Source organism: Sinocyclocheilus grahami, unplaced genomic scaffold (genome assembly GCF_001515645.1).
Source record: "Sinocyclocheilus grahami isolate Dianchi unplaced genomic scaffold, SAMN03320097.WGS_v1.1 scaffold443.1, whole genome shotgun sequence".
Taxonomy (NCBI): domain Eukaryota; kingdom Metazoa; phylum Chordata; class Actinopteri; order Cypriniformes; family Cyprinidae; genus Sinocyclocheilus; species Sinocyclocheilus grahami.
In genome coordinates, this window is record NW_015505622.1 from 755366 (window position 1) to 771087 (window position 15722).

The 15722-nt window shown below is 38.1% G+C and overlaps 1 protein-coding gene across 1 annotated transcript in view; it reads left to right on the forward strand.

Annotated features, from left to right (window-relative positions):
- LOC107552226 (ephrin type-A receptor 6-like) overlaps window positions 1-15722 on the forward strand; it is a 97770-nt gene that overhangs the window by 27725 nt on the left and 54323 nt on the right. The window contains exon 3 of the mRNA XM_016234075.1: window positions 1854-2523. Coding sequence (XP_016089561.1) covers window positions 1854-2523 — 670 coding nt within the window. The remainder of the gene's footprint in view (window positions 1-1853; window positions 2524-15722) is intronic.

A 15722-nucleotide genomic window follows, 5' to 3' on the forward strand; every position in this document is an offset into this window, starting at 1 on the left:
TAAATTCAGCCTAGGAGAACACCAAGCAGCAATTGTCTTATCTTTACTGTTTAATTCAATTCTACGCCAGGTCAGCTGAGTTGAAGAGTTTGGTCATTTACTTGCGTTCTGTTTAGTTGAGAGCTGAAACGCTGAGGCAATTCCTTTGCTGACGCGGGCGTGCTGGAGGGGATTCCGTTGCTGATTGGCTGTTGATCTGATGTTGGAATGACGTATGGATGACGTCCTTTTGGGAAACCCCTCTCGGAGTCCTTGGTTGCCGGTTTGACCAGATTAATTCAAAACCTCATGATGGTGATCCAGTGGCATCTCCGTATCCCGTATATGAAATCCCTACAGGTGTTTGAACTATATTTAATTATTGCACACTTAGCATTGCTCAAAGATCTTGCTGCGCATCTCTCAGAAGAGACTGCGTTTTTAGAGATCGTCATATGTTTGCTAAAAATACTGTAAATGAAATGTTGTGCAAAAACCCCTTATATAAATTGGCTAACCCTAACATGCTTATTTAGAATAATCCAAATTTGTAAACATTAGAACAATGTTAAGAACAAATTCATGTTTATATGGAGTGTCAGATGTCAATTTTTTGTGATTTTTTTTTAAGTTTATAAGACCCAGTGTCTTAATTCAAGTTATACTGTGGGTTAAGAATTCAAGTTCTACATGTCATTTATCATGGATATGAATTATTTATTTTGGGAACGTTAATTAGTAGTTAGAGACATGTCAAACCAAATCAGTTCAATCCAACTGATTGACAGATTCAAATTGACAGATTCAGAATCTACTGTATATCCAAAACTCAGCAATGCAAGAAGTGCATTTACATGTTCATCGCATGTATTCCACACATGCAGTGAGAAGCTTGTGAGCTGTCAGTGGTCCTGTCAGAGATGGCACCCCAGTGTATAATTAGCGTTTTGCCTTTTTTTTTTTTCTCAAAAAATATTCTAAGTAAACCTTCTTCTCATGTGGCTATCTTCCAACGATAACAAGATCTCTCTGGAAGAAAGTGCATAGAAAAGATGGGTTGTAGACAGTTGCAGAACATTGATGTAAATAAACAAATTTGTGCAGTAACTTTTCTTTTTTGAGCTGCTTTTACTTGCTATAATAAACATGAGTTTCCTAGTCAGAAATCAGACATGAACAGCCTTTCAAATTTTAATGTTATATTTATTTTTTTTTTAAGTGGGAAACTTTGAGATTAATTTGATACCCGTGTTTCCGAGTTGGGTGGGCCATGAACTTTTAACATGGTGGAGGACAGAACAATTTTTTTATTGACTTAAGTTTAAGTTAGGCCTATTTTTTTTCATTTACAGTTATGTATATTCAAGTGTATCCATTTAATGTATATTATATGAATGACAAAAAAATTGTCAGCTAGATAGCGTGGTAATGTTTTTTTGATTGTCACTGTATGGGAATGCTACATTTTATTCAAAATCTGTTGGATATTGATTAAATATCTGCAATTCATTTTGGCTTTAATTAGATTTCCCCAAGCAATAGGCAAGAATGAAACTGCTGTCCTCCATGATTCCTATTCTTTCCAACAACATAGCACTTGAATGTGATAAACATGTAATTATGACTTTAAATTAATAAATTATTAAATTAATTAATTATTAGGTTTGCATGTAAACATAGCCAGTGTTTCAATTTACAGTTTTCTTATGCTAATTTGATTAAGCTAAATTCTGTTTGATTTCTCTGGGCTCCAGCAGCTGCTCTGAAGAACTCAACAAGAACATTGCCCTTCCCGAGGATTCACTCCTTTCTATTGCTTTCTCCAATTATCCCACTATCTATCTTCTCATTCCTCTGTCCTTTGCTCTCCACAGTGGGATGCCATCACGGAGATGGATGAGCATAACCGTCCCATCCACACCTTCCAGGTGTGCCACGTAATGGAACCCAACCAGAACAACTGGCTTCGTACAAACTGGATTCCCCGTCAGGCTGCACAGAAGATCTACGTGGAGCTTCGCTTCACCCTGCGGGACTGCAACAGCATCCCCTGGGTCTCTGGCACCTGTAAGGAGACTTTTAACCTCCTCTACTTTGAGACAGATGAGCCGCATGGTGCCACTGCTCATTTCCATACCAACGACTACGCCAAAATCGATACCATAGCCGCCGACGAGAGCTTCACACAGACAGACCTGGGCGACCGTGTTCTGAGGCTGAATACCGAAGTGCGAGAAGTGGGCCCAATAGCTCGTAAGGGTTTCTACTTGGCCTTCCAGGACGTGGGCGCATGTATCGCCCTGGTGTCTGTGAGAGTTTATTACAAAAAGTGCCCATCTACCCTGAGAAACCTTGCAGCCTTCCCCGACACAGTACCGCGGGTGGATTCGTCTTCACTGGTGGAGGTCAGGGGAGCGTGTGTTGAGAACGCTGAGGAACGTGACACACCTAGGCTGTACTGTGGAGCTGATGGTGATTGGCTGGTGCCGCTGGGCCGTTGTGTCTGCAGCATAGGCTATGAGGAGAGTGACGGTCTCTGTATTGGTGAGTTCTAACATTAAATCCTGCTTTGTTTTCTGTATCTGCTATAGGGTTTGGCAGCAATATACATATACATAGATTATGTAATTATATAATTAAGGTATTGTATTATAATAATAATAATAATAATAAGTGTTTTATACTCGCCAATGCTGAATTAGAGTATTTGATCAAAAATACAGGAAAAATATTAAAGGAAAAGTTCACCCAAAATGAAAATTACCTCATGATTTACTCACCCTCAAGCCATCCCAGGTGTATACTTTCTTCTTTCAGATGAATACAATTGGAGTTACATTAAAAAATGTCCTGGATCTTCCAAGTCTCTTACATATGAAGTTCCCGCCTCAATAAATTGCAAGCGTATATAGCATGCTGGCATTAAAACTCGATCTTTATGGGCAGTACGTGTCGCCCTCGCATTAGGAGTTCTGCGGGGAATCAGATATGTGTGTTTAGACGTAGGTCAGATGTCCAGATATCGGATATGTATCCGACTAAAATCCATATTTGGAAGTGGCCCAGATCGGATGTGAAAAAAGCAGATCTTGTGTGGATTTTTGTGTTTACACGTGTGCAACATTTTCCGATCTGTGTCAGATGTGAGCAAAAAAAATCAGATGTTTTGTGCCAGTGTAAATGCAGCTAAAGAAACGTTTGTTGAAAAGATGAAGCGGTACTATATCTGACTGCAGCTGCATCACAAACCGTAAGTAAATAATTTTCCAAATGCTTTGTCTGGAAATGACTGTTTTATTTTGATTATGTTGTCAAAGCACTCACATGCAATAGCGAGGGGGCATTGATACTGTTTCTTGTGCAATTACGTTAGCCAACCATAACAGTGGCCGATTACTGAGACGCCTTAAAAGAACCTCCCCTTAAAAACAGATCATTTTAGAGGGTCAGAATGAGGGTTGAATAATAATAATAAAATTATAATAATTTTTCCACATAGTTATTTATTTATTTATTTATTTATTGTGCAAAAAAACTTTATTAGCGTTATGAGCAAACCTCAAGGAACATAATAATAATTTTAAAAATCCATCCTTTAATATGTCTATGGAAATTGTGATACTTTTTTTAGGATACTTTGATGAATAGAAAGTTTAAATGAACAGCATCAATCTAATGAGATGAAAAACTTCCATTAGCAAAATATTATAGGGGTGGTTAATTGTTAGTTAGTGTGTAACGTTGCTGTTTGAGCATAAACAATATCTGCAAAGTTACGATGCTGAAAGTTCAATGCAAACGGAGATACTGTATTTTAAACTTATGGCAGTTTAATGTCTACAGTTACGGCTCGTGGGGACTACAACAAGCTACTTCCCAGGTTGGTGACATCACAAACCCTGAAATTTACATAAACCCCGCCCCGGGAAACATGCAAGAAAGGTTGCCATGTTGCGCTGCTTTAGAGAAGAGGAACAGCCATGCCGTCAAAACTAGGGGTGCTCGAAAAAATCTATTCATATATGAATCGTGATTCTGTCTTCTAACAATTCTAATGGATTCACAAGTTTCAAAATCAATGTTCTAAAGCAGTGGTTCTTAATCCTGTTCCTCGCGTCCCCCTGCTCTGCACACGCTCTGCATCTCTCTCTCACTCTCTTTCTCTCTCTTTTATTCAGATCATCAGCTCATCACAGCTCCATCAGTGAACTGTGTTCCAATTAAACACTTTATGTGTATAGACAGACAGATATTTTCCACATAGCTACAAGTGTTAAACATGGACGTGCACGCGGTTGCCGTGGTGCAAACACTTCTCACTGTTACAAAGTAAACAATTACTTTGTATCATGTATTCTGCTGTGTTAAAGCTTTAATCAGGATAAAACCGTATATTAAAAGCTAACATATAAGCAGTAGCATTTACAACTAACAGCGTATCTAAAAGTATGAGACAACAACAAACAAAAAAAAAACTTACCATTCTGAAATGTCCTGTAAGAGCCATGTTTGCAAAGTTTCTGCATGATGCTCTTCACTAATATTCTCTGGGTCTCATTTGGGCTCAAATTGATAAGCAATATTGATGACGCCATTGTTTACAATACAGAAGAAGCGCATTCTGAGGCGAGGGGCGTGACGATTATGAACTGCACTAGAGGTGGTTTAGCGAATCCCAACACACTGGGCCAGCTAACCAATCTGAGCCCATTGTGTATTTCTGAGGGAGGGGAAATCATCAGAGCATTCATCAGAGAAGGGACAAAGCGGTGTAGAATGAAGCTAAATTATGTGGAAAAATAATGATTTTTTTTTTTTAAGTTTGCATGATAGGACTAGGTGTTATGATCCCAATGATGTTATTAAAAAAAACAACTGCAAAGCATTAACACATGTTAGACTGCACCAAACACAATCAAGCCTAGAAAAAAGCAGTCACCCACCCCTTTAATTATGGATTATCCAAAAGAAAAACAATATGCAGTATACAATGCAATTTAATGTAATGCAATATACAGTATAACACATTTTGAAAAATAGCTATAAAATAAAAATCTCTATCATGATGTATATATAGTTTTGGCCCTCTAGCTCTTGATTAGTGAAGTGTTGTTCCAATACCCCTAATATTTAGTACACACGACTCTGCTTGAATGTGTTCTCTGTGTTCTTACCAGTGTTTGCGAGCTGTGATTTTGCTTGTGTTTTTTATTTATGTATTTAGTTTTGAAAGTTACAGTATCTGTACTTTCTCTGGCTTCAGATTTGCCTGGAAACGGAGGTAAAGCGGAGTGATTACAGAATGATTTGAGCCGGGAGGGAAAATTACTGTCACTCCATTCCGCTCACATATTGTATTCCAGTCTGAACGTTGCTTGCCAACGTGCAAAGCTTGATACTTTACTTGCTTTTTTTTTTTTGGAACCGTTTGTGTTGGCGGAGAACAGGCCAGCTTTTGTCTGAAATGTGCGTCACTCGATATCTGCTCCTGTGTAGTTTCAATATTAAGGAGATATTCAGTACAACAGCACTTGCTTGTGGGACATTGCTTAAATATAAAGTTAACAAGATATAAAATTAAGATTTTGGTCATACCGCCCACCTCTGCTCTGTTCGTGATTGACTGAGAAAAGCCCAATTTCTGACAGCAGGTGAAAAGAGATGAGAGAACTCTGCTGTGATCCAATGATGCAAGTAGATCTCCTGTATGGAAAGAGAATGGGACAGTCATGATAGAGACATCAGTGACTGACCCGGTTCACACTGCGGCAGCCTGTAGGGAGGTTCTCTGCACATGTGAGAGAATAGAAGATGGCAATGGGAGTCAAAGGCATCATTACATTCTCCTCATTAACATACAGTAACTGAGTATTTCAACCATTCTCCAAGAGCTTTAAAGATTCTGCAGTGTGAGAGGCACTCGTTTCCAGTCTCTTTCTCAGGATTTGTAAGATGCACCAGATGAAGTATCACTCTTACGATAGCACGCTGTCTGTGATATGATTTAGATTTAGTGAGTACATCAAAAGTAAAGCTCTGCTGTCATGAGGCCGTTTCAGTGTATCTCTACTACCTGCATCCCCCGTTTCCTGCCACCTCTGTCTCTTTCTTCCTCTTTGCACATTATCTAAGCAGATCACTCCTCAGATTAAGGCTGCAATCTCACTGGCACCTGTCAAAGCCCTAATCAAATCCCCAGCGTCAGGGCGGCTCCTGCTGCAAAGTGAATCCATAATCAGCTCTCCCCTGCCCATCAGAGACCAGTTGCTCAGCATGATGTTTGTGTGTGTGTGTGTGTGTGTGTGTGTGTGTGTCAGGGACAGAAGCAGAGGAAGAAAGAGACTGTATTTTCAGAGTATGTACTGAATCTGATGAAAAACTAACTTACTTCCTGACTCTTTGTGAATTTTGTTTGTTAGTGATCCAGATGTGTCAGTTCCAGGTTGGCACTGTCACGTATATTCTTGATTTATGTGAAGTGCTAACAACAATTGTGAAAATAAGTTTCTCAAGTGTTTTTAAACAAAATTAGTTTTAAAATGAAAAAAATATTTTTTTTCTGGACAATACTGATGGGCCAATATTGTTTTTTTAGGTGCAGTCACATAAAAAAAAATCCATTATACCCCAGGCAACTTTCTATTGGTCAATGTAACAAATTCACTTGACCAACTTGAACCTGATGCAATTTACATTGGGAAAAATTCCACTTTTACTTGAAACTTCTGATTGTGTGGATTCCTATGAAATGACTGGATTTTAAATGCAAAATATTGCCAAGCAGCAGTAAATAAAAAGCAGTAAATATTACAATTCTATATCATTTACTCTAAATAAACAAAAAATAAAACCCTAAAACTTTAAATCAGATGTTTTAAATGCTACACAAATTTAAACATTGCAACATTATGACTCATGGCTGTATTAGATCAAAAGTGTGCTTCTACTAAATACTGAGCAAAGGGTCTGAATACTTAGGACCATGTGATATTTCAGTTTTTCTTTTTTAATAAATCTGCAAAAATGTCAACAATTCTGTGTTTTTCTGTCAATATGGGGTGCTGTGTGTACATTAATGAGGAAAAAAAATTAACTTAAATGATTTTAGCAAATGGCTGCAATATAACAAAGAGTGAAAAATTTAAGGGGGTCTGAATACTTTCCGTACCCACTGTATATGTTTAAAAATGTAGGTCACACTTTATTTTAAGGTCCAATTCTTGCCATTACCAAACCATTAACTATGATTTTGCCTCAATAAACTCCTAATTTGCTGCTTATTAATAGTTAGTAAGGTAGTTGTTAAGTTTAGGTATTGGGTAGAATTAGGGATGTAGAATATGGTCATGCAGAATATTTACTAATAGTACTAATAAAGAGCCAGTATGTTAATATTAGACATGCTAATAAGCAACAACTGTAGTTAATAGTGAGAATTGGTCCCTATACTAAACTGTTACAAAAATGTATTCCTATATGGACACAAATATGTAAATTCATTTTGAGATGTGCTTAAGATTGCATTTAACGATGTTATTAAATTATTAGTGTTAAAGATGTACTTTAAGTAGAAGTTTGATGATGGCTAAGGTAGTCTAAATAAAAATAGAATGAATGCAAAATAAATGAAGAAAATCTCTAATATTGGCTGATAAGCAACATGGTGACAATTTATTGTGCTTCCCTATTAAAAAAGTTCATTTTAACCACTAAAAACAATGTTTTTGGTAGCTCTTAAGCACTTGAAAATAATTAGCCAACTTGTGGTTCTCTGCCAACTTTCGGAATCTGTTTATTCTCCACTCCCTTGGCATTATGGGACAGCAGAAGTGTTCACTGTTTGCACACTTCAGAATCCCAGCAGATGCAGTATGTAATCCTTGTATTGTTTGCCTAATGTATCATGAATGATTTTTGCATTCTACTCATTTGACATTCGACTGGAGAGACTGTCTGTACTGTTGCTGGACTAATGCTCTGGGATGCCTCCCACTGCTGTGGCGCTTTAGAATCTCGCTGCCCGCTGCTAGTCTGTGTTTCACAGCTCTGCTAGAAGAGATTGTAGCCTTAAGGGTTTAAAAAGCTTGTCACGCTCTTTTTGTGCGTTGCTCTTTTTTGCCGAGCAAGTTGTTCCACTTAAAAGCACAGAGATAAGTCAATCATGCCATTGTATGTTGCTAATCTCTTAAAGATTAAGTGTGGCATTTTTTATGTTAAAATACTTTATCCTATCATGGTTTAATGTGCAGAGACAACTACAAGTAAGCCATGTTATGGTGTATTCCTGAACAGTTTAAATACTGTGGTTTTGCAGCTCTTTTAAAACATTGTCCCGTCTGTTTGATCAATACAACATTTCAGCAGTTCAAACTTTGGAGTTTGGCGGATGGAATGTATGATGAAAAGGGTGATTGGAGTCTTTCATGTTTGGAATGAGATACTACCATATTATATACACTATAAACTTTTTTTTTTTTTTTTTTTTTTACTATTTTGTATTTGAATCTACGTTTGTGTTAAAAAGGTGTTTATTCTTGGTAGTTTGATCAAACAGTGAGTCACAAAAGAGATGAATTGAGAGATGAGTTGATAATACGCTTGCATTGCATTGTGGGATATAGTATTCCTCACAGCGCTCTGTGGTTCTCTACATTTTTTATTCAAAAGCCCCCTTTGTCCAAAACAATAGGCCCTCCCATATAAGCTGCTGTTTTAATAACAATAATAATAATAATAAACTCAAAATCTAATATCAATTTAATGTTGTACATATGTATTTTATTTTATTGGCATTTTAATTAAGATTATGTTAATGCAAATATATTTGAATAGATGAAGTATACAGCTAGTTCTCAACCCACTGGTTTCACATTTTACTATTCAATTATGCATACAAGAATTTTACATTTCACATATTAGAATTAGTAAGAGAAAAACACGCTAGTATGCAATTAAAAATACTCATTGCTGCTAATGAAAAAGAAATTACATAGTTAACCTTTAACACAATTTGTTAATAATTAATATAAAATGATCACATTTACAGAGTCGCTAACAAATTTTATGCACCTACAGTTATCATTCATTTGAATGTGTGACATACCTTGATCCTAACTTAAGTTATACTCGTTTTGCACCAGTAAATCAAAAATTGCCGGTTCCTTATAAAAATTCCTTCTACACACCCTGTCATCTTTTTTTGCTATACTGATTTTGCATCTATAGAGAGCTGTCAGATTTTTCACATTAATCTCTACTCAGGTTTTACAATTAGCCAAAATTGTGTTCGCATATGTCTGGGAAATGTAATAACCAGCTTTTGGATTTATATATTTTGATATGGATGATGGATAACACAAGATGAGCTAATTCTTAAGCCTGCAAAAGGCGCTTTCTCCTCAAAGCCTGTTGTTTACTTGGGCCTTGGAAGGAGCTTTCTTCAGTCTTGATCCTAATCATGTCTGACTGCAACCGGAAAGCAAGGCAAATATTATTTCATCTGTATTGCATTAATACAGCAATATCCTGTATCTTTTTCCACACCTCTGATCATAAGCGAAAGGTTCCTTTGGCATATCTCTCTATATTTTTTTGTTTCTTCTGCCAGGTCTCACCTACATGCACCAGATTTCTATCCATTATATCAAAAGCCGTTTGCTCTCCTTCCCTGTCGTGTTCTGATTCTCCACTGTGTTGCATCAATGCTCTGTTCTGCCAGCTGTGAGGGATTGTTGGAAAGGTACATACTGAATGCATGTGTTCTGACTTTAAGTTTACTTTGCTCCAGGACTGAAGGAGACGAGATGGAGACATTGAACCAATCCAGTAAATGCCAGATAGCTTATTTAAATTCTGCTGCAGAGTGCTGGACTCTCCAACCGTTACCATCAACTATTGTAAAATTAACCTAGTCTGAAATGTAGCTATTTTTAAACCCATCAAATCTGGATGTATGCATTTTTCTCATCTACCAGCCACTGTGGCAGCTGACTTTTTAAGACATTTCGAATTGACATTTGACAAGAAATGCTTTTGCTTAGACACAAAGATGCACGCTTGAAGAAACACATTTGATCATATCTCGAAACAAGCCATCAATGTGTCTGATTGGCTGTTTTTCAGGCTTCAGTGGTGCTCTGCCGCTCAAGCATGTCATGGTTTATGTAAACAAACAAATTTATGTTGAGCGACTTCAACACAGTTTTTGTGAGACTTTTGTGAACACTCCAAATGAACTATCTCAGGAGGTGCTCTGAGCTTAGTTTACTTGTTAAATAGACTAGTTAAATCTATGGTGTGGTTTGATTGTAATGTGCAAAGTTTTGGATGTTTATTTCGACGTCTTCTAATTTCAAATTAAAGTGGACCAAACAGAGTTGCATTTCATAGGTTTACTTCAACTCTGCATCACTAGCTGATGCTATGGGAACACCCTCTGGTGTTACAATTATCTGAAGCCTCTATAATGTCACGGAAAGTCATTGGTGGATAGCGTAGGCAACACCCACTGAGGCATCGCTTCACCAACATGCTTACATAATCATAGATGGATTTTTCTTCAGGAAGATGATGCATCTGCTATAGTTGCAGTATCATATTTCTGAGTTTGGATTGTAGTTTTCTCTTCATATTTGCGGCTCACATTGAGTGGCAAATTCCCATGCATTTATGAAGTGTATGGCTGCCCTGGTCTTATTAAAGCTCCAAATTGTGAGAGTGTTGAATTACCTCAATTATTGGCTGATTTGAGCAAAATCGCAGGAGCTAATGGCTTGTCATCAAGACATTTCAGCTGTGTCTGGATCAATTCAGAGATGGGGAGGACTCCATGTAGGCCTGTATTGCAGTCTAATGGGTCTCATGGTGTTAGTGTATCCAGTGTTACTGCTGTGCCTGGTTCATATGAGACCATTTCAGTGGTGAGTCAATGGCTGAGGACTTTGTCCCCATTGGCCTGCTTACCGAAGACTCTGAGTTACATGTAGGTGTTGTCACACTCTGCTTGCCTGGAACCAAGTCTTGGTCTTTCCCTTTGGTATGGTTGCTCATTTCAAAACAATTTCAACAGATGCACATCTGATAGGCTGAGGAGCGCTTTACAAGAACGGTCTGGCCTGTGGCAGTTGGAAGGATGATGGTTGGAAGGCTTCTCAAGTGGCACGTTAATAGCCTAAAGTTGATGGTGGTTCTCCCTAGCCTTGAATTACTTCCTCACAGACCTGCAGGGCTTCCATGTCATGAAGTTTGAATCATAGAGTGGATCATTTTTTTTGAGTCATGGGCAGACATCAAGGAAGTGGAGGTTGCATCCTAGGATTGTCAACCTTATTTGACAAATTTCGGCAGAGGTGGAATGGTTTTTGGCCAGGTGAGACGACACTGTGCTCCCTATGGTTCACTCTGTCTATACCAGCACCTGTGGGAATAGATGTTTTGGTGACGGTGGAAGTACGCTTACTTCCGGCTGCTATGTGGAGAGTACAGAAGGACAAGTTCCAGGTTCTTGGATCTGGTCTCTCTTTTGGAGAAACCTACTTGAAGAATGCTGGTCACAGCAGACCTTCTCTCTCAGCTTCTGGGCTTGCTATGACACCCCCGTTCAGAGATTTGAAGACTTTGAGTTTGGCGTCTGAACTGGGCACTCTGATATATTCAGGCTTTCGCCTGATATCACTAATAACGTTCTGAACGATAGAGACCCATCTACGAGACATCTCTGTGCTTTCAAAGGGGTGTTTATTTATGTCCTATCCATACAATTCAGAATAGATATTTTTATCCAAGATATTCACAAATTCGCTAGGCATGTCATCAAATGTCCGATATTCCATTTCTAAAATACATGTACGTGTGGCCGGCTTGACGTCCTTCTACTATACTAAGGGAAAATAAAAGACAATGACATCTAATAAAAAAGGATTCTTTTATTCCCGACTGAGCTTCAAAGGAAACTCAGCATTAATGTTTTGTTTGGGGAAAAGTTTTTTTTTCAGGATTCTGATCCAGTTGAACAAGAGAAGTCCTATAAAACAGAATAACAAAAAGCAAACACCCAATTCACTTCAATGGGCGCAGAAAACGAAATAAGGTAGCAGAAGAAATGTAAAGAATAAAAATAAGTTATTTACAGTAATAACCTCTAATCAAAACAGCAGATCACAAGCCCAATTTGACTTGAAATAATGCAAACCAATAAATGTGTGCAAAACAATGGCAGTGGCGTATATGTGCTCTTATTTAAGACTCTGGATTATCAATCACATGGAAACTGGCACATGTGCGATCTCACATCATCGTTCTCCCCTGCTCAATCTCCATTGAAGTAGGCCTGAATCCCCTCCCCCGCCAGAGATCTCTCATGTGCAGCAACAAAACACTAATTTAAACACTGAATTAAGTCATCCACTTTGTGCAGTCACTTTTTTTTTTTTTTTTTTTTACTATTTTGTATTTGAATCTACGTTTGTGTTAAAAAGGTGTTTATTCTTGGTAGTTTGATCAAACAGTGAGTCACAAAAGAGATGAATTGAGAGATGAGTTGATAATACGCTTGCATTGCATTGTGGGATATAGTATTCCTCACAGCGCTCTGTGGTTCTCTACATTTTTTATTCAAAAGCCCCCTTTGTCCAAAACAATAGGCCCTCCCATATAAGCTGCTGTTTTAATAACAATAATAATAATAATAAACTCAAAATCTAATATCAATTTAATGTTGTACATATGTATTTTATTTTATTGGCATTTTAATTAAGATTATGTTAATGCAAATATATTTGAATAGATGAAGTATACAGCTAGTTCTCAACCCACTGGTTTCACATTTTACTATTCAATTATGCATACAAGAATTTTACATTTCACATATTAGAATTAGTAAGAGAAAAACACGCTAGTATGCAATTAAAAATACTCATTGCTGCTAATGAAAAAGAAATTACATAGTTAACCTTTAACACAATTTGTTAATAATTAATATAAAATGATCACATTTACAGAGTCGCTAACAAATTTTATGCACCTACAGTTATCATTCATTTGAATGTGTGACATACCTTGATCCTAACTTAAGTTATACTCGTTTTGCACCAGTAAATCAAAAATTGCCGGTTCCTTATAAAAATTCCTTCTACACACCCTGTCATCTTTTTTTGCTATACTGATTTTGCATCTATAGAGAGCTGTCAGATTTTTCACATTAATCTCTACTCAGGTTTTACAATTAGCCAAAATTGTGTTCGCATATGTCTGGGAAATGTAATAACCAGCTTTTGGATTTATATATTTTGATATGGATGATGGATAACACAAGATGAGCTAATTCTTAAGCCTGCAAAAGGCGCTTTCTCCTCAAAGCCTGTTGTTTACTTGGGCCTTGGAAGGAGCTTTCTTCAGTCTTGATCCTAATCATGTCTGACTGCAACCGGAAAGCAAGGCAAATATTATTTCATCTGTATTGCATTAATACAGCAATATCCTGTATCTTTTTCCACACCTCTGATCATAAGCGAAAGGTTCCTTTGGCATATCTCTCTATATTTTTTTGTTTCTTCTGCCAGGTCTCACCTACATGCACCAGATTTCTATCCATTATATCAAAAGCCGTTTGCTCTCCTTCCCTGTCGTGTTCTGATTCTCCACTGTGTTGCATCAATGCTCTGTTCTGCCAGCTGTGAGGGATTGTTGGAAAGGTACATACTGAATGCATGTGTTCTGACTTTAAGTTTACTTTGCTCCAGGACTGAAGGAGACGAGATGGAGACATTGAACCAATCCAGTAAATGCCAGATAGCTTATTTAAATTCTGCTGCAGAGTGCTGGACTCTCCAACCGTTACCATCAACTATTGTAAAATTAACCTAGTCTGAAATGTAGCTATTTTTAAACCCATCAAATCTGGATGTATGCATTTTTCTCATCTACCAGCCACTGTGGCAGCTGACTTTTTAAGACATTTCGAATTGACATTTGACAAGAAATGCTTTTGCTTAGACACAAAGATGCACGCTTGAAGAAACACATTTGATCATATCTCGAAACAAGCCATCAATGTGTCTGATTGGCTGTTTTTCAGGCTTCAGTGGTGCTCTGCCGCTCAAGCATGTCATGGTTTATGTAAACAAACAAATTTATGTTGAGCGACTTCAACACAGTTTTTGTGAGACTTTTGTGAACACTCCAAATGAACTATCTCAGGAGGTGCTCTGAGCTTAGTTTACTTGTTAAATAGACTAGTTAAATCTATGGTGTGGTTTGATTGTAATGTGCAAAGTTTTGGATGTTTATTTCGACGTCTTCTAATTTCAAATTAAAGTGGACCAAACAGAGTTGCATTTCATAGGTTTACTTCAACTCTGCATCACTAGCTGATGCTATGGGAACACCCTCTGGTGTTACAATTATCTGAAGCCTCTATAATGTCACGGAAAGTCATTGGTGGATAGCGTAGGCAACACCCACTGAGGCATCGCTTCACCAACATGCTTACATAATCATAGATGGATTTTTCTTCAGGAAGATGATGCATCTGCTATAGTTGCAGTATCATATTTCTGAGTTTGGATTGTAGTTTTCTCTTCATATTTGCGGCTCACATTGAGTGGCAAATTCCCATGCATTTATGAAGTGTATGGCTGCCCTGGTCTTATTAAAGCTCCAAATTGTGAGAGTGTTGAATTACCTCAATTATTGGCTGATTTGAGCAAAATCGCAGGAGCTAATGGCTTGTCATCAAGACATTTCAGCTGTGTCTGGATCAATTCAGAGATGGGGAGGACTCCATGTAGGCCTGTATTGCAGTCTAATGGGTCTCATGGTGTTAGTGTATCCAGTGTTACTGCTGTGCCTGGTTCATATGAGACCATTTCAGTGGTGAGTCAATGGCTGAGGACTTTGTCCCCATTGGCCTGCTTACCGAAGACTCTGAGTTACATGTAGGTGTTGTCACACTCTGCTTGCCTGGAACCAAGTCTTGGTCTTTCCCTTTGGTATGGTTGCTCATTTCAAAACAATTTCAACAGATGCACATCTGATAGGCTGAGGAGCGCTTTACAAGAACGGTCTGGCCTGTGGCAGTTGGAAGGATGATGGTTGGAAGGCTTCTCAAGTGGCACGTTAATAGCCTAAAGTTGATGGTGGTTCTCCCTAGCCTTGAATTACTTCCTCACAGACCTGCAGGGCTTCCATGTCATGAAGTTTGAATCATAGAGTGGATCATTTTTTTTGAGTCATGGGCAGACATCAAGGAAGTGGAGGTTGCATCCTAGGATTGTCAACCTTATTTGACAAATTTCGGCAGAGGTGGAATGGTTTTTGGCCAGGTGAGACGACACTGTGCTCCCTATGGTTCACTCTGTCTATACCAGCACCTGTGGGAATAGATGTTTTGGTGACGGTGGAAGTACGCTTACTTCCGGCTGCTATGTGGAGAGTACAGAAGGACAAGTTCCAGGTTCTTGGATCTGGTCTCTCTTTTGGAGAAACCTACTTGAAGAATGCTGGTCACAGCAGACCTTCTCTCTCAGCTTCTGGGCTTGCTATGACACCCCCGTTCAGAGATTTGAAGACTTTGAGTTTGGCGTCTGAACTGGGCACTCTGATATATTCAGGCTTTCGCCTGATATCACTAATAACGTTCTGAACGATAGAGACCCATCTACGAGACATCTCTGTGCTTTCAAAGGGGTGTTTATTTATGTCCTATCCATACAATTCAGAATAGATATTTTTATCCAAGATATTCA